General features: G+C 36.1%; 1 protein-coding gene across 1 annotated transcript in view; it reads right to left on the bottom strand.

Annotated features, from left to right (window-relative positions):
* The window catches only part of CNTN3 (contactin 3), a 266384-nt gene that overhangs the window by 37875 nt on the left and 208739 nt on the right, over window positions 1-19770 (bottom strand). Inside the window, exons 13-14 of the mRNA XM_026446851.1 lie at window positions 1061-1178; window positions 24-182 (exon numbers count right to left, since the gene is read on the bottom strand). Coding sequence (XP_026302636.1) covers window positions 24-182; window positions 1061-1178 — 277 coding nt within the window. The remainder of the gene's footprint in view (window positions 1-23; window positions 183-1060; window positions 1179-19770) is intronic.

Genomic DNA, 19770 nt, shown 5'->3' with positions numbered 1-19770 from the left:
GACCTCTGCCTCTCCCCCTTTACCTGTTGTGACGGTTTGCCAACCCACGGAGAAAGGTGTCCGAGCCTGGATGGAATACGATATAACTGGGCTATGGTTGTCTTTACCTTCTTTCCAAGAGAGTTGGGCTGTTGTATCTGTAATTTCATCTACTTTCACATTTTCTGGTGGTCCAGGTGAACCTAAGGAAGGCACAAATGGAAACATTGGGTAGCAATTTACATAAATGTCACCTTCTCCTGTCAAAGAGAAGAGAATGTCACATGACCACTTCAACGTCTCTGACTTTTCCCAATTTCCAAAGCACTTAGGGCAAAGGCCATTTACCTAGTAATAGAACAACTACTTCCCTCTACCCCCCATTTCTGTTGTTAGATCTTAAATTTAGATGTGAGGCAGTAATTCCCAAACCGTAATACTCTCTGATTGCAGATGATATTCACTTTTAAAAGTCTCTGTTCAGCAGGATTCCTGTACCTTTCCAAATTCAATGTCCTTTACTCCTGGTGTGATGCCTTTCCCTTTAATTCACTGGTGTATCTTTGTAGTTCCCAATCTGATACCTAGATGTGTTTTATTTTATGATGTACTCTGGTCATTTGTCAGCCCAGTAGCAAATCAGTATCCTGGACAGCAGCTCAGGTTGGCAAATTTTCCCAGTCATTCTGAATAATCCTGATACTTTTTTTCTATTTTTAGAAAATTGTCCTACATACAATTATTCCCAAATCCTGATTATTTTGGAAGCAAACACACTGCACAATATTCTCTCTCAAATTAAATACAATCACTGAATTAATGACATGCTCAAAAACACATCAGCTTGGCAGCAGCTGTGGAATGCCAATTACAGTGAGAGCTATTTGAAGGGCAGAGTTGAGATTTTTATTTCTTTGAATTAGCACTCACCCTTATTGTCATATTCTTGGGTCTATGTGGGGGGGGTGAAATCAATATTATAACTTGTATGCTCACATACTATCTCATCATGGTTTTTCCTCCAGTAAGGAATGCTGTTAAGATGTGAAGATACAAACTCAAGGAGGCATAAATGTTTTACCTCTTACTATGAGGTCAGCAGCAGATGAAACACTGTCCACCCCCGTTTGCACCATACAAACGTATTTCCCACTGTGTTTCAGTTGAATGTTTCTGATCATTAAATCACCAGATGAACTCTGTTGGGAAAACAGGTAATGAATGCACCATTATTTTAAAAAAAAAACCACACACACAAAGAATTTTGAAGTCTTGGCCAAAAACAACAAATTGCAATGAAAACTGTATTTAGGGAGCAAACCAAGGTGGTATAAGAGAGTAGATTGCTGAAATGGAATGTATGGAAATAAAAACAAGTTGAAAACCATACATGACTGCAGTCAAAGATTTCTGTAGCCAAATAAACAAGAACCTTCCTCCTGGGCTTTATGGTTTCGAAAATAAATAAGGGCAAAGATTAGAGTCTCAGAGTCTATTTACTTCCACCAGGGTGACACTTCTTTTTATATCCACTGCTCAGCACCAGCTCAACTCTCTTCTCTAGTCCCAACCCCTTTGCAATTATCTGCCTGAGAAGAAGAGGAACGCATGTGGGTATCTAGTGGAAGATAAATGCAGCACGACAAGGGGATTACCACGGTTGAAACACTTTTCTGAACACATTGGAGCTTAAAAAGCCTAAAGCTGTTTAATTCCTTGGCTGCAGAAGTTAGGGACAGTCAGCATGAAAGCATGAACCCCTCAAGAAGAAGAGATTAAAACATTTTAAACCTTAAAAATAACAGCTAGTGGGGCGCGGTGGTTCAAATCTGTAATCCCAGCATTTTGGAAGGCTAAGGCGGGTAGGTCATTTGAGGTCAGGAGTTCAAGACCAGCTCGGCCAATATGGTGAAACCACATCTCTACTAAAAATACAAAAATTAGCTGGGTGTGGTGGTGCACCCCTGTAATCCCAGCTATTCAGGAGGCTGAGGCATGAGAATCACTTGAACTTGGGAGGTGGAGGTTGCAGTGAGCTGAGATCGAGATCACATCACTGCACTCCAGCCTGGGTGACAGAGCAAGACTCTGTCTCCCCCTCCAAAAAAATAAAAAATAATAACAGCTGTCCTTAAAGACATTTGCTGGCATTCCCCAAGAGCTAATTAACAGAGCAAATATATTTCTAAAAGCTCAATGTTAAATGGACCTCATTTTAAGAGAATGTAAAATTGTGTTAATAAAATGACTAACTGCAAGTCAGTTTCACACATTAGTAAAAATATGACTTGTAATAAAATGATTTCAAAACCAAAGCCCTTGGAAAATGATCATCAGTTCATGTCTGGTAAAGAGAAAGAAGCAATAAGTAGCGTTTATCTTATTAATTAAAAGAAAAGTTTTAGTCTTGAGTTTTTGTAGTATATATAGCAAGATGAATTCTATTATCCTATTTTTAGGGAATTTCCTAAAATCTTCTATAGGGTAATTTCTTAAATATTGCTTCCCATCTTTAGGATTCTTAATGGGTTACATATTCTCTGTTAGTTGTACTGTATAGTTTTAGATGAAATTTGTGAGGACTGGAAGAAGACAGATGGGAAATGATTGATGGTTGTAATTAAATGATAATCCAGAAACTGTAAAGCTTGCATGTTTTACTTTCATCAAGTTAAAAAACTTTTTTCTTTCCCTGTCTCCCTCTCCTTCTCCTAGGGTTATTTAGAAATGTATCCCCAGGACAAAAACCTTTAATGCTTGCTGACCTTTAGAAACTCTTCAGGTTTTACGAGCTCCATATACTCACAGGAGGTTGATTATCATTTCTATAGAAATCTCTTATTTTCAGTGAAGAACTGTTAGTAGTAAATGCCATCCAAGGCATTGGGGTAAGCTTTTTATTCTTGCCAACCTTTATTTGCTTATTTTGAATGCATCTGGGTAAAAGAGAATTGTATCGGGACTTCATGTCCTCACATATCTGGATACATCTTTTAGGCACAATGGCTGGCTTTGTTTCTAGAAGGAGTAAGGAAAAGTTTGGTGGTGGACTTCTGACTTCCATTAACTCTTGGCACTGACAGGTGAAGAGAGAGAAATATCTGCATCATAAAAAATGAAGCCATCTTTCTAAAGAAATGTAGTCAGGGGAAATATAATTTTTAATTATCCTTTTACATTGCACAGTAGAAAAAGGAAGCAATTAACTAAAACGAGTTGAAATGGAAACCATTTTTTTCAGCCCTAACATGGACTTGAGTGTATGAATACATAAATGGAGAATAAAATTTGACAGACTATAAGAGAGATTCTCTCATTATTTTTTGTCTCTATCAATAAAATATATTTGCATTATTCCTCTTCTAATGCTCTCTCTCTCCCACTCTATGATCTTTTAAGGGAGCACTACACAGAGATAAGATTTATCTTAACAAAAGTGCATGCATTGTTTGCTATGTTAGATTCATTCAAGGACAGAAAAGTGTCTAACACATGGCCCTTGCTCTCTAGGATGTAAACTCAAGTCAGGGTAAAAAGGTGGTATAAACATGTGAAACAAGTTATGTTTACAAATTTAGAAAGTATAATTCACAAAAGTTAAAGTCACATGGCATATACCATGACTAGACGATGGCAAAATGAAAGAGACAGACATTTCCAAGTTCTGCTGAAGATGTAGAACTGGAACTCACTGCTGAAAGGAGTGTAAATTGGTACAATTACTCTGGACAATTGTTTAGAAGCATCTACGAAGGCAGGACATACATATAATTTATGACTCATCAATTCCATTCCTAAGTATATTCCATTCCTACAGAATGGCATGCATCTGTCTACCAAAAGACATTTACAAGAATGTTTATAGTTATTATCCCTACTAGCTAAAAATAGAAACTACCCTATCACAGTAAAGTAGACAAATAAGTAGTGGAATAATCGTTTAACAAAATACTATTAGGCCATGAAAATGAATGAACTGCAACTACATAGATCAACATGGCTGAATTTCAAAAGCATGAAGGATATAAACCAGATGGAAAAGAGTATGTGATCATGACTGATCATATGAGAAGGCTGGATTGTGGCTACCTGTGGAGGTATGGTAGTTTTGGGATGAAGCACCATGAGGACATCTAGGATGTGGGTCATCTTCTGTTTCTTGTTTTCAGTGCTGGTCACTTGAGTGTGCTCATTTTGTGAAAATTAACTGGGTTATCCTCTTATGACTTGTGCATTTCTTGGTAGAATACAATGCTTACCAAAATGCAGTTATGATTATGCACAACTATACCCCTAAATGCTCAGCTTTCAATAGGGTCATAGATGGTAGAAGTCAAGTAACATGACTGTAATTCTAAACTCCAACTTCTTTCACGGGAATTAAACATTTAATAATAGTAATTTAATTAAAATGTTATTAGCATATCTTATCATTTCTTATCAAGATGGAATTGAGTATTCTAAGGCATTTAAGAAAAGAAAAAAGGTAAAAGAAACTCCAAAACGAAGTTTCACTTATATCAAACTAATTCTTTTCCCTATCAATTTATCATTGTTAGAGAATATAGTTAGTTATTAATTAAATGTGATAAAGGGTATGAGAGAGAAATGTCCAAAAATAAACTCGGTAAAATTAGTTGAAATGGGATGAAATAGTACTTGATGGATTATTTACCATATTTATAAATATACTTGCATCTAATATTTAGAAATAATAAGAAACATATTTGCCATTCTTTAGAGTATAAAATAATTCAAATAACACAACACTAACCATCTTTGGCTAAATTCTTAGAAACATTAATAATACTTTGAATAAAAAATAGCTTATCTGTTAAATTAGTTTGTCTTTGTTTGCATTATTTTCCGAGACTTCATTTCCCCCCACCTCTTCAAGCAGAAAGGACCAGAATTGAGAAGGTGCAAATTCATAGCTTTATTTTCTTCTCCTCATATCTCTATTTTGCTTAAAACTTCCCCTCAAAGCCCACTAGTGTAATTCTTTTTTTCCAGAAAGTACATCTTTTTTTCTAAGATGCTGTCCACAATTTACTCAGGAAAGGAGTTTCTGGAAGTAAGAGAGGTCTATTCCAGTATTTTACATTTGAGTGTAAGAAGCAGGAATATGATCCTCTAAGTCATACAAATTGAGTTTCTTTTCCAAAGCATCACCTATTAAAAATAAGATCATTCATTCAAAAACTGTTTATAAAGCAACTATTATACTTTAGTGGCTGGGAATACAATGCTGAAGGCAAGAAAAAAAAACAGACCTTATGTTCATAGGGCATAGAGTTGGAAGACAGGCATTAATGAAATGACTACATAAATCAATGTAAAATTATAATGTAATGCAAACTCAAAGTACATTGGGGGAATCTAGAACTTTCTGGGACTTCAGTGAACTGCCCATTGAGCTAAGATTTAACATATGAGCAGAAGTTGTCCAGGAAAAGTGGGTAAAAAAATAAACTACACTAGGATACTCAGGCATGTGCAAAGACCTAAGGTAGGTAAGAACATGGTTTATTTGAGTAACTCAAGAAGGAGAGCTGAATGGGGTGGGCAGGGGATAGGGATGGCAGGGGAAGAGTTAATCCACAAATTGTTAGTCTGTCCCCAGAAAATAAAAAGTTCACTGTAGCTGACTTCAAGTTCCTATTTACATCTTAATGATAGTAATAGTTTTTCTTTCTTGTGTTTTTACAATATCTACTAAATTTAGCTAGAATTGCTTTATTACTCAATTATTTGTCCATCTAATCATATAGGTTTCTCTTAGAAAAAAAATCATATTTCCATAATATGTTACAGGTATTAACAGTAAATGGATTTGTACGCCAAAGCATCGTTGAAATAAATGCTAAGAGGAAATCCACTGTGTATCAAATGAAATAGGAGAGGATCTGATTAACTTTTCCCCTGTATTTTCTTAGATGATGACACTAATGGAATTTTTTATGTAATTTAAAAACCACTCTGCACTAAAAAAAAAAAAAAACAAAAACACTACCTGATTTGATAACCTATACCAGATAAAAATAAATAAGCAGAAAGATCATCACTAATTACAGGTAGGCTGAAAATACATTGTGATATCTACCACCTGCTAAAATCAAGGTTTAAAATAAACTTTGGAATTAGGGGAACCTCTTGAACATTACAAATGTTGTATGAACTTTCAGTACAATAAATTATAAGTAAAAAACGAATTCCCTAGTAAGCACTCTCAATGTAAATGCTGCCGCTGGACTGCCAAGAAGCACAATTTTCCAGTTTAAGAAAAAAAATTACATTTTGACTGCTATTTGGAACTGAGGTTGAATAGGCAGTCCTCTTTTTTTTTTTTTTTTTTTATCACTTTACACAGCCTGTTATTGCAGCGCTTCCAATATTAATCATTCATCCCTTCACTGGGTTGCCTTCCAAACCCTGACATTACATGTAAATCATCTCCAGGTGCCTTGAAAACAGTCGAACCTGTAAGTTCCTTCTGGAACCTGGTTGGTGTTTTCCTCTGTTAAGTGTCCCTGAAGGAATAGGTGGTGATGTGGCCCACCTCTGCATTTTTGACCACACAAATTAAACCTTGCCCCCACCAATGCCAAACGGCTACATCAAGTTCACCTTCGTTACTAATGGACGCTACTCATCCAAAAAGCAGAAAGAATTGGCAGCCCCTGAAACATGAAAACAGGCCCTAACATTGTCAACAGTTTTAATTTTTCTGACTGATTAACAATTTCAACTGTCACATGGTTGTCTGAACAGGTGATATTTAAGACAGGTAAGATGCAATCAGTTAATATCAAAATTTGCTCTACTTTCTTGGGAACCAATAAAACTGGAATAATTGCTCCATTACAGGATTTTGAGTCCCAGCTTGTTTCATCTTAAGTGTTTTAAAAGAGTGACACATCAAAGATCACAAAAACTTGGTTGAAGGCACTTCATGCATATTTTAGGTTGTATCAAGTGCCCGTGGTGCCTCAAAGGTATCAGCTTTTTAATTTCAACATCAAGAGTTCATATTAAAACAACTTGGGAATTTTTTTTTTTTTTTTTTTTTTTCTGGGCAGTGGGGTGTGTTGATTTTGATGGAGTAGGAATTGGTGATCTCAGGATGCCTAGTCTGCTGTCCCAGCAAGGTTAACCCAGTGTTTTCTACATTTAAATCATTAGAGTCACGTCTTCACAATTGTTTTTGCCATATCCTAGTACCAAATGTTCTATTATTACTTAATTTTTTCTTAAACTGATTAACTTTCTTCAACCTAATATGGGAATTGACATATAAGATGTATATTCTTATCCTAAATGGAAACCTGCTCACCAAAATAATAGTTACCTAGCAAAATTAATACAATGAGTAGAAAATTATATAATATTAGACACTGTCCAAAATAATTTAAATGCTCACTAAGCTGGACACGGTCAAAGTCCCTGAGCCAGAGACTTTTGCTCTGTTAATTAAAGATTAGCAAGTATTAGAAAATGGCTAATGACAGGCCTAATACCATGTTTAACCATTTATTTACTTACTTATCTATTTTTGAGATGGAGTTTCACTCTGTCACCTAGGCTGGAGTGCAGTGGCACGATCCTAGCACCCTACAACCTCTGTCGCTTGGGTTCATATGATCCTCCCACCTCAGCTTCCTGAGTAGCTGGGATGACAGGCATGTGCCACCATGCCCAGCTAATTTTTGTATTTTTAGTAGAGACGGGGTTTCACCATATTGGCCAGGCTGGTCTTGCACTCCTGACCTCAAGTGATCCACCCACCTTGGCCATTCTCTTTGATTTAATCTAAATGATTGAAATACAATTGAAAATAGAAACTCTCTCATTCTATGTTATATTATTTAATGCCACCTGTTGAGTACAGAGTCTGTGTTTTGAAAAACACTGTGCTATCCAGTTTGCTAAACCCATTAGTTCTCAGTGCTGGCTGTACTGTAAATTCACCTGGGAAATCTTTTTAAGAAAATACCAGAAACACCTAGGTCACATCCAGAACAATTAAAAATTAAAATGGACTAGAGAGAGGAGACTCTGTAGGTGATTCTAATGAGCAGTTAGGGTAAAAACAATTATTAGACCTCTTGGGATATTACATTCCTTATGTTTACTCTTCTTGGAAGGTATAAAAGGCTTCAGATAATTGCTCTGATTTCTCCTAACTCTAATATCTGGGTGTACTATATACTGCTGAACTCATAAGCTGAAAGTAATACTCTTACACATATTTTCACCTTGAGAGCTGGGCAAGAAAACTAGTATTTGTGAAACAGGTACTATGTGTCAAGCCCAAGGCTCATTTCCTTGACATGACATTGCCTTGGTGTGCTCGTCATAATTTTAAAAGCAATAGTCATCGATGTAATTCAACACGGTGATAAATTGCTATAGATACATACATAAATTTACTGCTAATCAACCTCAGTCATTCTAGGATTACTCTTGATTGATGTGACAATTCTTGCATTGAATTGAAATACTTCAAGTCAAAAGAGCTTACTCTGAGTAACAGTTTAACTTGTAGATCCAATCTCATTATTTTTGTCTTACCTTTATATTGCAAGTATAGAGAGTAGATCTGCCTCTAGTAGAATGATATGAATGTTACGTAAGAGAAAAGAAACCCACTGATATAAAGGAATAAAGAGCCATTGTTTCATAGAAACTTGATCATGTTATGCCAAACGCTTTACATTTACTTGAGTTTCAAAACCTTAGTGGATTAAAAAATGATCATTTATTCTGTTCAGTAATGTGTACATTGAACAGGTATCTTGAGGACTCATCTCCATTGGACACCTGAATAGGTGGGGTGGCTTGATTAGAGACTGGCAAGCTTGTTTACTTGGCCAGCAAGTTGGCATTGGCTGTTGGGAGTTCAGCAGGACGCGGGCTGGGACCTTGGTTCCTATTGAGAAGGATCCGTCCACAGTCACGTGGGGTTCTTAATACTATAGTGGATGGATACCAAGAGTAATGGTGCTAGTGGAACAAGGTAGAAGTGAATACATTTTTAGAAACTAGCTTCAGGAATCATACTGTATCACTCCTATTGTTTTTTATTGGTCAAGACATTCACAAAAGTATACTAAGTTTCAGGAGGAGAGGCATAGATTTTACTACTTCATAGGGAGCAGTGTCAAAGTCGTGCTGTAATAAGAGCATATTGGATAAGATATGTTGCTGCAGCCATCTTTGGAAAACACAATCTGCCACAGCCTTCCAGATCCATTCTGCACCTGCCATACTGCCTCTGCCTTGGGCAGTGACCTACATGGACCAAAGGGAGAGGTTCCCGTATACTCTGCCAGTTTCTTGGGATCCTCTTACAAGATCTGAGGGAGAGAGGACAGTGAGTTTAGGGTATTTATCCACCAAGACTCATCCTTGCAGGCTCCTTTGAGCTGACCGTGGCAAGAATCCAAGATAGGTTATTTATTTATTTAAAGCAAAACTCTGGACTAGACACCCTTCAATTTATGTCAGTAGCCTGTGTGTAAACCAGAGAAAGAGCTCCCAATGGCTCAGAGAGAATAAATTTATATCTTCTCCCAGGAGAGTTGCTCCCAAAGAGATAACACTATTTTTATTACAATCACAGACCAATGTAGTCTGGCAATTCTCTTGATACTTCAGAAGTGTGAATTTTTCATCTCAAAGTCATATTGAAAAAGACAAAGAAGGAAAGACTAGGTTTGATATCATCTGTGACTATCAATAGACTATTTTTCTGGTAAAGAGCATGATCTAAAATTTTAAAGTTAGGATAAGAAAAAAATGTTTATAAAATCAGAATATTTTCTATAAAACTAATTTAGAAAACTCAATCCACCTAAAATTGCTGAGTCTTTGAGTTTAAAATTTTAAGTAACCCCAAATGAACCACTTATTATTCACTTTCTTAATCATGTTCAGATCAATTAAATGTTATAATTAAATGTCATGCCTTGCAAAGTAGAATGATTTTCTTTCTAAAATTCCAGCATACCATCTAAGCCAGCATGAACAGTTCCACCTCAGTAAGAGGGAGACAAGTAACCTAATTAAAAAAATGGGCCAGCTACCCTGACTTTTGGTTTCTGATGGGCACATAAGGAGCTTAGATTATGTCACTTTTTCCTAACAACAAATAAAAAGCTGAACAAACTGAAAAATCAACAACTAATTCTTAGACCTGGCAGAAAAGTGAGGTCATGGGGCAAAATGGCTTCCCCTTAATCAGACAGACAGGTGGATACAAACAATCACAACTTGGAGTAGAAACATCCCCGAGAACCAGTGCTAGGGGATGAAAACATGAACTATAATTGAGTAATTGCTAGAGGTTCAGTGTGGACAATTCCGTGAGTTAAAACTCCAGGAAAAGCCAATCATAGGAGGTGCTATACACTTGGGTTAATTTTACCTCAGAGAGTTCTACTGGGTCCTCACAGAGAATATTGGGGAAAAAAAAAATCCCCTCATGTTTCTGGTAGTTGGGGGGAGAAAACAGACCATTTTGAGATACGTTAGAACATTCTGTTCTTAAAATGCTCTGCCCTCAGCAGCTACAGCCTAAGCTGCTGGGGTTTTCTAAGAGTCTAGGAGGGGAGGAAAATAGTCAACTACAGGCCCCTTTAGCCATCCTGTTCCACATAAGAAGGGAAAAAGCCTGAGAAGCACTGGTGAAGTTCACAGTTTATGGGCATAAGTTCATTAGAAGACTGAGACCTACTCAAAGGACTATAAAATTATTTCCCTCCCCCTCACACCTTACCACTACATTACTAAAGGCTTATTTGTGGCAGTCCCTTTTACCCAGTACATCACATCTGCCTTTCAACAAAAAATTACAAGGCATACTAAAAGGCAAAAATACATAGTTTGAAGAGACTGAACAAGCATCAGAATAAGAGTAAGATAAAGCAGGAATGCTGGGATTATGAGACCAGGAATTTTAAAACCCTATGATTAATGTGTTAAGGGGTTTAGTGAAAAAATAAACAACATGTAAGAACAGATGGATAAGGCAAGCAGAGAGACATTCTAAGAATCAAAAACAAAACAAAAGATTAGAGATTGAAAACACTGTAGCAGATATAAGGAATGACTTTGGCTTACTAATGGACTGGGCATGGTTGAGAAAAAAAATTTCTGAGCTTGATGATACAAAAATAGAATCTTAAAAAACAGAGAAAAACAGACTAAAAAAACAAAACAGAATATGCAAGAACAATGGAACAACTACCAAGGGTATAACATACACATAATGGAAATGTCACAAAGAGAAGAAAGGGAGAAAGGAAAAAAAGCAATTTTTGAAGCAATGGTGACTAAGAGTTTTACTCTAATAATGTCAGATACAAAATCACAGGTCTAGGGGGCACAGAGAACACCAAGTAGAATATATGCCCCCAAGAAAACAGAAAGTCACTAAAACTAAAACAAGCAAACAAAACCCAACAAACAAAACAACCTGGCATATCACAGACAATGAAAGATAAAAAAATGAATTTTTTAAGAAGTGAAAATTTTAAAAAACACTTTTTCCATAGAGAGGTGTGGGAGCCATAGAGTCTCAGCTCCCTAAATGCTTGCTTAAAAATCACTGAGATGAGGCAGTTGATTAAAAGAGAAAAGGCATACAAATTTGTTTTATGTGCATACATGGGAGTCTTCTGTATGAAGACCCAACTGCCAAATGAGTCACAGAAATTTATATGCCATTTTGAGGTTACATAAAGAATAATGGCTTAGATTCTGGTAAAACAGGTTATGGAAGGTGGGAGAAGTGTCTGGATGGCAAAGCTGGCCTTGTATGTACATGAAGCCTCCTTCAGACAGAATAGATGATACATGTTTCATTTTAGACTTCTAAATGTGTCAGACCCTCAATCTCTCCTGGATCTGGGGAAAGACATAGAAAGGGAAAGGGGCATGGCTGCATCAATGGAGATTATCTAGAGATCCAAATTTTCCCCATTTACTACAACAGCTTTGCAAAGCCACTTTTGTGGAGACGGCCAAGCAGTACCCATTTCAAAAAATGTCAAAGAAATATATTTTGGGAAAAATATTTTAATTTCTTTCAACACTAATCCCATTCATGAGGGCTCTGCCCCAATGACCTATTCACTTCTAAAAGTCTCCACCCTAGGACCACTACCTTGGGAATTAGGATTTCAACATGCAAATTTTAAGAAGACACAAATATTTAGACATAGCAACATGCTAAGAAATGAGAGAAAATGCAATCATATAAAATTCTCAAACCACACATGGCAGGAAGTAAGGAAGGCAAAAAAGGAACAAAGAACAAGATTAAAAAATAGAAAACAGTAAGAAATATGATAGAAATTAATGCAGATATCTCAATTATTACTTGAATATCTATGATCTAAATGCATCAATTAAAAGATAGAAATTGCCAGAATGTATCAAAAAGCCTAGACACAATTACATGCTGTCTCCAAAAACCTACGTTATATATGAAGACACACATAGATTAAAAGGGACAGCGAAATATATACCATGATTTTACTAATCAAAAGATAGCAGGAATAGCCATATTAATTTCAAATATAGCAGAATTCAGATTAAGTAAAGTTGTCAGGGCTAATGAAGGGCATTACATAATAAAGGGACACTCCAAGAGGATGTAACAATTCCTTATGTGTAGGTACCTAACAACAGAGCATCAAAATATGTAAGGCAAATACTGACAGAACTTCAAGGAGAAACAGAGGAATCCAGAATCATATTTGGAGACTTCAACACCTCTCTATCAAAAATGAACGGCTCCAACAGGCAGAAAACCAGTAAAGACCTGGTTGACCTCAATAGCATCTTCAATTGTATATAATGAACATCTATAGACTACTTTATCCAACAACAGTGTCAGAGGCGTTTGAATCAGAGTGACTCCATCTTGAATACAGCCAAAGTAAAATGAGGCTGAGACCTTCTGTACTGCAACCCTAGGAGGTCAGGCATTCTCAGTCACAGGGTGAGACAGGAGGTTGACACAAGATACAGGTCACAAAGATCCCATTGGTAAAACAAAATATAGCAAAGAAGCCAGCTGAAACCTATCAAATTCAAGATGACAATAAAAGTGATCTTTGGTCATCCTTGCTGCTCATTATACCCTAATTATAATGCATTAGCATGCTAAAAGACACTCCTGCCAGTGCCATGACAGTTCATATATGGCATGGCAACATCTAGAAGTTACCATATGTGGTCTAAAAGGAAGAGGAACCCTAAGTTCTGAGATGTTCTTGTCCCTTTCCTTGAAATCTCATGAATAATCCATCCCTTGTTCAGCATATAATCAATAAACAAACATAAAAATAGTCATCCAGCAGACCTCGAGGCTGCTCTGCCTATGGAGTAGCCATTCTTTTGTTTCTTTACTGCCCTAATAAACTTGTTTTCTCTTTACTCTGTGGACTCATCCTAAATTCTTTCTTGCGCGAGAATCAAGGACCCTCTTTTGGGGTCTGGATAGGGATTCCTTTCTAGTAACAATAGCAGGTTGCACATTTTTCTCAAGCTCATATGGAATGTTCACCAAGAAAGACCACATACTGGGCTAGAAAACACATCTTAAAAATGTAAATGTATAAAAAAATCATACAATGTCTCCTCTCAGACCACACTAAACCAAAAATCAATAACAGAACAGTAGCTAGAAAATCCCCAAATACTTGGAGATTAAACTACACACTTCTAAATAACACATGGATCAAAGAAAAAATCTCAAGTGATATTGAAAAAGTTCTCGTGGTGCTGGGATAATTGGTTATTCATATGCAGAAGAATGAAGCTGGACCCTTCCCTATCACCATACACAAAAATGAAGTCACGGTGGATTAAAGACTTAAATGTAAGACATGAAACTATAAAAATCCTAGGAAACAGCCTATGAAAATATTTTATAGGGAAATACCCCATAAAAACATAGGAAATACTCTTTTTAATACTGGCTTGGCAAATAATTTATTACTATGTCCTCAAAGGCAATTGCAACATAATCAAAAATTGACAAGTGGGACCTAATTAAACTAAAGAGCTTCTGCACAGCAAGAGAAATGATCATGGGCATAAACAGACAACTTACAGAACAGGAAAAAATATTTGCAAACTATGTATCCAATAAATGTCTAAGATTCAGAATCTATAAGGAACTTAAATCAACAATCAAAAACATAACCCTGGTAGAAAGTGGGCAAATGACATGAACAGACACTTTCAAAAGACATACAAGTGGCCAAAAAACATACGAAAAAATGCTCATCGTCACTATTCACCAGAGAAATGCAAATCAAAACCACAATGAGATACCATTTCATACCAGTAAGAATGGTTTTTGTCAGAAAGTAAAAAAATAACAGATGTTGGCAATGTTGTGGAGTAAAGGAAACACTTATACACTGTTGGTAGGAATGTAAATTAGTACAGCCACTGTGGGAAAAGCATTTTGGAGATTTCTCAAAGAAGGAAAAGCTGAACTACCATTTAACCCAGCAATCCCATTACTAGTAACCCAGCAATCCCCTTACTAGGTACCTAACCAAAGGAAAATAATGCGTTCTGCCAAAAATACACATGCACCCATATGTTCACCACAGTACTATTCACAATAGCAAAGATATGAAATCAACCCAGGTGCCCATCAGTGGGAGACTGGGTAAAGAAAATGTGGTACACAGATACCATGAAATACTCTGCAACCATGAAAAAGAATGAAGTCATGGCTTTTGCAGCAACATGGATGTAGCTGGAAACCATCACCCTAAGCGAACTAACAGAAATAGAAAACCAAGTATCAGATGTTCTCACTTATAAGTGGTAAAAAATTGGGTATACATGCACATAAATATAAGAATAATAAACACTGGAGAATACAAGACGGAAGAAGAGTGGGGACACAAGGGTTGAAGAACTATTGGGTACTATACTGAGTACCTGGGTGATGGATTCAAATACTCCAAACCTTGGCATCATGCAATATACCTTTAACTAACCTGTATGTGTGCCCACTGATTCTAAATAATACTTGAAAAAAATAAAAATAAAATAAAATTTGTATACATTATATGATTTTATCTCAATGAAAGATGTTTTTAAATTAAAAAAAGATTTTGAACTAAATAAAAACAGAAATACAACTTATCGAAATTTGTAGAATATAGTCAAAGCTATGCCTAGAGGAAAATTTGTGTCACTGAGTGCATATAAAAGCAAAAAGAAGGAGCCAAAACCAATAATCTAAGCTTTCTGCTTTAGAAAACTGGAAAAATAGAGCAAATCAGATCCAAATTAAAAGGAGTAAAAAAAAATCAGAGTAAAAATGAATAAACTTGAAAACTGCAAGTCAACAAAGAAAATCAACAAAAGCTGATTGTTTGAAAAGAGCAATAAAATCAATCAATCTCTAGGTAGGCTACTTAAGAAAAGAGAGAAGATACAAATAACTAATATCAGAAATTAAAAAGGAAACATCATCACAGACCCTATGTATATTAAAAGATAATAACAAATACTATGAACAATGCTATGTCTACAAATTTGAGAAATTAGATGAAATGGACCAATTCCTTGAAAGATAAAATCTGCCAAAAGTTAAACAGAAAGAAGTAGATAACACAAATAGTCTTACATATAGTAGATACATTGAATCAATGATTAATAATTTTCCCAAACAGAAAGCACCAGGTCCAGATGGGTTCAATGGTGAATCCGATGTGGGCAGATCACCTGAGGTCAGAAGTTAGAAATCAGACTGGCCAACATGGCGAAACCCCGTCTCCACTAAAAATACAAAAATTAGCCGGGTATGGTGGTACACACCTGTAGTCCCAGCTACTTGGGAGGTTAAGGCAGGATAAGTGCTTGAACCCAGGAGGCAGAGGGTGCAATTAGCTGAGATTGTGGCATTGCACTGCAGCCTGGGTGACTCAATTAAAAAAAAAAATAGTGATGTTAACAGAATGAGAAGATAAGCCATAGACTTGGAGAACAGATTTGCAAAAGACAAATCTGACAAAGCGCTGTTAGACAAAATATAGAAAAATATCTTGAAACTTCCCAATACAAAAATGAACGCCCTGATTAAAAAGCAGGCGAAAGACCTGAACCAACACTTCATCAAAGACTATATGCAGATGGCAAGTAAGAATATAAAAATATGCTCAACATCATATTTCATTAGGGAATTGCAAATTAAAACAATGAGATACCACTACATATCTATTAGATTGGCCAAAATCCAGACACTGACAACATAAAATTCTGGCAAGGATATAGAGTAGCAGGAACTCTCATTTATCACTGGTGGGGATGCAAAATGTTATAGCCATTCTGCACGACAGTCTAGCAGTTTCTTACAAAATTAAACATTACTCTTACCATAAGATCCAGCAATCATGTTGGTACTTACCAAAATGAACTGAAAACTTATGTACAATAAAAACCTACACATAGATGTTTATAGCAGCTTTATTCATAATTGCCAAAACTTGGAAGCAACCAATATTTCCTTTAGTAGATGAGTGGATAAATAAACAGTGATACATCCAGATACTGGGATAATATTCAGCACTAAAATGAGCTGAGATATCAAGCCATGAAAAGACATGGAGGAATTTAACTGCATATTACGAAGTGAAAGAAGCCCATTTGAAAAGGCTATATACTATATGAGTCCAACTATATGACGTTCTGGAAAAGGCAAAACTATTGAGACAATAAAAAGATTAGTGGTTGCCAGAAGTTAGGAGGGCTGGAAGGAATGAACAGGTAGAGTACAGAGGATTTTTAGGGCGGTGAAACTATTCTGTGAGATACTACCATGGTGGATACATGCCATTATACATTTGTACCAATAGAATGCATAAGATGAAGAATGAACTCCAATGTAAATTGTTAACTTGGGGTGATAATGATGTGTCAACATAGGTTCACAGATTATAAAAAATGTCCCACTCTGGTATGGGATGTTGATAGTCAAGGAGGGTGTATGTGTGGGAGGATGGGGGTACATGGGCACTTTCTGTACTTTCAGATCAATTTTGCTATGAACCTTAGAAACTGTGTAAAAGTAAAGTTTATTTTTTAAAAGGGGTCCATCTCAAATGACCACATATTATGTTTCCATTTATATGAAATGTCCAAATAAGTATATAGAGAATAATAAGTATATAGCAAATAAGTATATAGAGAAAGTAGATCAGTGGTTGCCTCTGCCTGGGGGTGAAGGGTAGGGATTTGGAAAGTTATGGTTAAGGGATATGAGCTTTCTTTCTGAGATAATAAAGATACTCTAAAACTAACTATTGCAATGAAAGTACAGATCCATGAATATGTTTAAAGCCACTGCATTTTATACTTTAAGTAGATACATTGCATGGTATGGGAATCACATCTCAATGACGCCATTAAAAAATACCTAAGCCAGCATGAGTGAAGAGAAAGCTATCATCAGCAGATACCATTTTTCTCATTAGATGTGATTTGTTTATTTATTGAATTTATTGCATTTACCCCCCCTTTTTTTTTTAACCTCAGTCCCCTTTTGTAAGATGTATTAATGAACCTTAATCCTGTCAGCCTTTGTCAAACAAAACAAGCCAAAATTATAAACTGCAGGTCTTTTCACCAGTCAACATCAGCCTCAGCCTCTCACCGATGAGATTTTTTTTTTTTTAATTTGCAAATCACAGATGTAGGTAAATATCTGTTATGTATATTTAAAATTTGGAGGAACTGAAGGAATTATAAGCAATATCAAATGAATTATTACTGCCTCTCTTAGAACTTTCAGAGATTTTTAGAAAAACATATATTACTGTATTTGGATATTTGTATGCTGGCATATACACAAATATACTTACCTGTACATAAACATACCATTAGTAATTCGTTGGTGATATCTTACATTTTTCCATATGAATTCCAATAGTGGAACTCCAGTATATCCTAAGATATTAATAACAGATAACTCACACCCTCTCAAACCAACTCTTCTTTCTTTCTCTCTTTTCTTTTCTCTCTTCTCTTCTCTTCTCTCTTCTCTTCCCCCCCACTCTCTCTCTCTCTCTCTCTCTCTCTCTATTTCTTTCTACAGAGTTTTGCTCTGTCACGCAGTCTGGAATGCAGTGGCACAATCTCCGCTCACTGCAACCTCTGTCTCCTGGGTTCAAGCAATTCTCCTGCCTCAGCCTCCTGAGTAGCTGAGACCACAGGTGTGTGCCACCTTGCCCAGCTAATTTTTGAATCTTTAGTAGAGATAAGTTTTGCCATGATGGCCAGGCTGGTTGGGATTACAAAGTGCTGGGATTACAGGCTGAGCCACCACGCTCGGCCAAATCCAACTGTTCTAAGAATTGTCAAGTGATACAATTTTATTGAAGGCTTGTGGTAAACACGACGAAGTTTGCAGCAAAATCTGCCAGTTTTCTTTAAATATCTGTATTTCTTTCCAAGTTCCTCTCCCAGAGGCATAACCTCTCTAACATCCCAAAATAGTCCTCTGTAACCCTTATGAACATTGGTTCTAAAATCTTCTGTCTCTCCTCAAATTCTCCCAACTTTATATCCCACTCGAGCCAAGAAAACTAATGAAAACTCAGCTGAAGAAGAAGATAGACTTGTTTGATTACTTGAAAATGAAAAAATATATTTTATGAATGATGTAACAGACAAAGTTAACAGAAAAAAATTTGCCCTCTGTGAAAGATGGAGCCTATACTGTGAGAGAAAACAACTAGTATATACATTGGGAATTTGTGTCTAAGTGAGATTTCCTGCTGTGCCCCAAAGAATTCTCTTCAAAGGACACACGAAGGAGGTAACAATCTGATACATGCACATTAATATATGTATTGAAATATCAGTTTGACCCCCATAAATATGTACAATTGTTGCGTGTCTATTAAAAATAAAGACAAAATCTGACATGCACATGTAAATTTCATTACTTTGTCTTTGGCCAAAAAAAATTTTTATCTAGCTGAGAGTTGTCTTGAAGCAGTTTTCATTTTGTTTTATAACTTTTGAATGTTACTCTATGCTAGATTTTCTTTTAAATTAATATCCTATAAAATAATCCAAGGCAACTAGGTTTTGTTGTGAATCTCTCTAGCTGGAAATAAAAGGTAGCTTTTCTTGCTCTTCTCTGCAGAAGTAATATTGTATTTCACAAGAGTCAGTATTAACTCCCAATTTTCTTGATGTGGAGGAGTCAGTTATAATTCCCAATCTTTCCTCAGTATCCAAATTCCTAATAAGCAAATGGAGAGATTTTCAATCTCATTAATCTGATAAATGAGAAGTTGGTGGTAATGAGATATGGGGTCTCAGCCATCTGTTGTCAAAAATTAAAGAAAAATGAAGGAAAAATTCATGTGCGGAAAACAATATGGGGAAGCAGGGCCCCTTTACTAGTACTGATGGGAACAAAAATAGCTGCAGCTTTCCCGGGGAACAATTTAGAAATAATACTACCACTATTGCTGGCAGTAGTAATGACCCACAAGAGCTAACTTCTGTTGTTCTTGGCACTTTACAAATACCTCTAAAGAAAGTATGATCAACATCTCAATTTTGCAGATGATGTAACTGAGACAGAGATAAAGATCAACGGTATATAAAAGAAAGGCATAGGCTTCAAATGCTGACATGCTGTTTCAGATTTTGGAATGATGAAACTATATGTGTGTCACACCAATCTGCTCTAGTAATTTCCTACCTAAGCAAATACCCCCAGAATATTCTCTGGAAATTAAT

The sequence above is a fragment of the Piliocolobus tephrosceles genome, chromosome 2 (assembly GCF_002776525.5).
Source record: "Piliocolobus tephrosceles isolate RC106 chromosome 2, ASM277652v3, whole genome shotgun sequence".
NCBI classification, from domain to species: domain Eukaryota; kingdom Metazoa; phylum Chordata; class Mammalia; order Primates; family Cercopithecidae; genus Piliocolobus; species Piliocolobus tephrosceles.
Note: the sequence above shows the minus strand (reverse complement) of the source record. Positions and strands in the feature narration are given on the sequence as shown.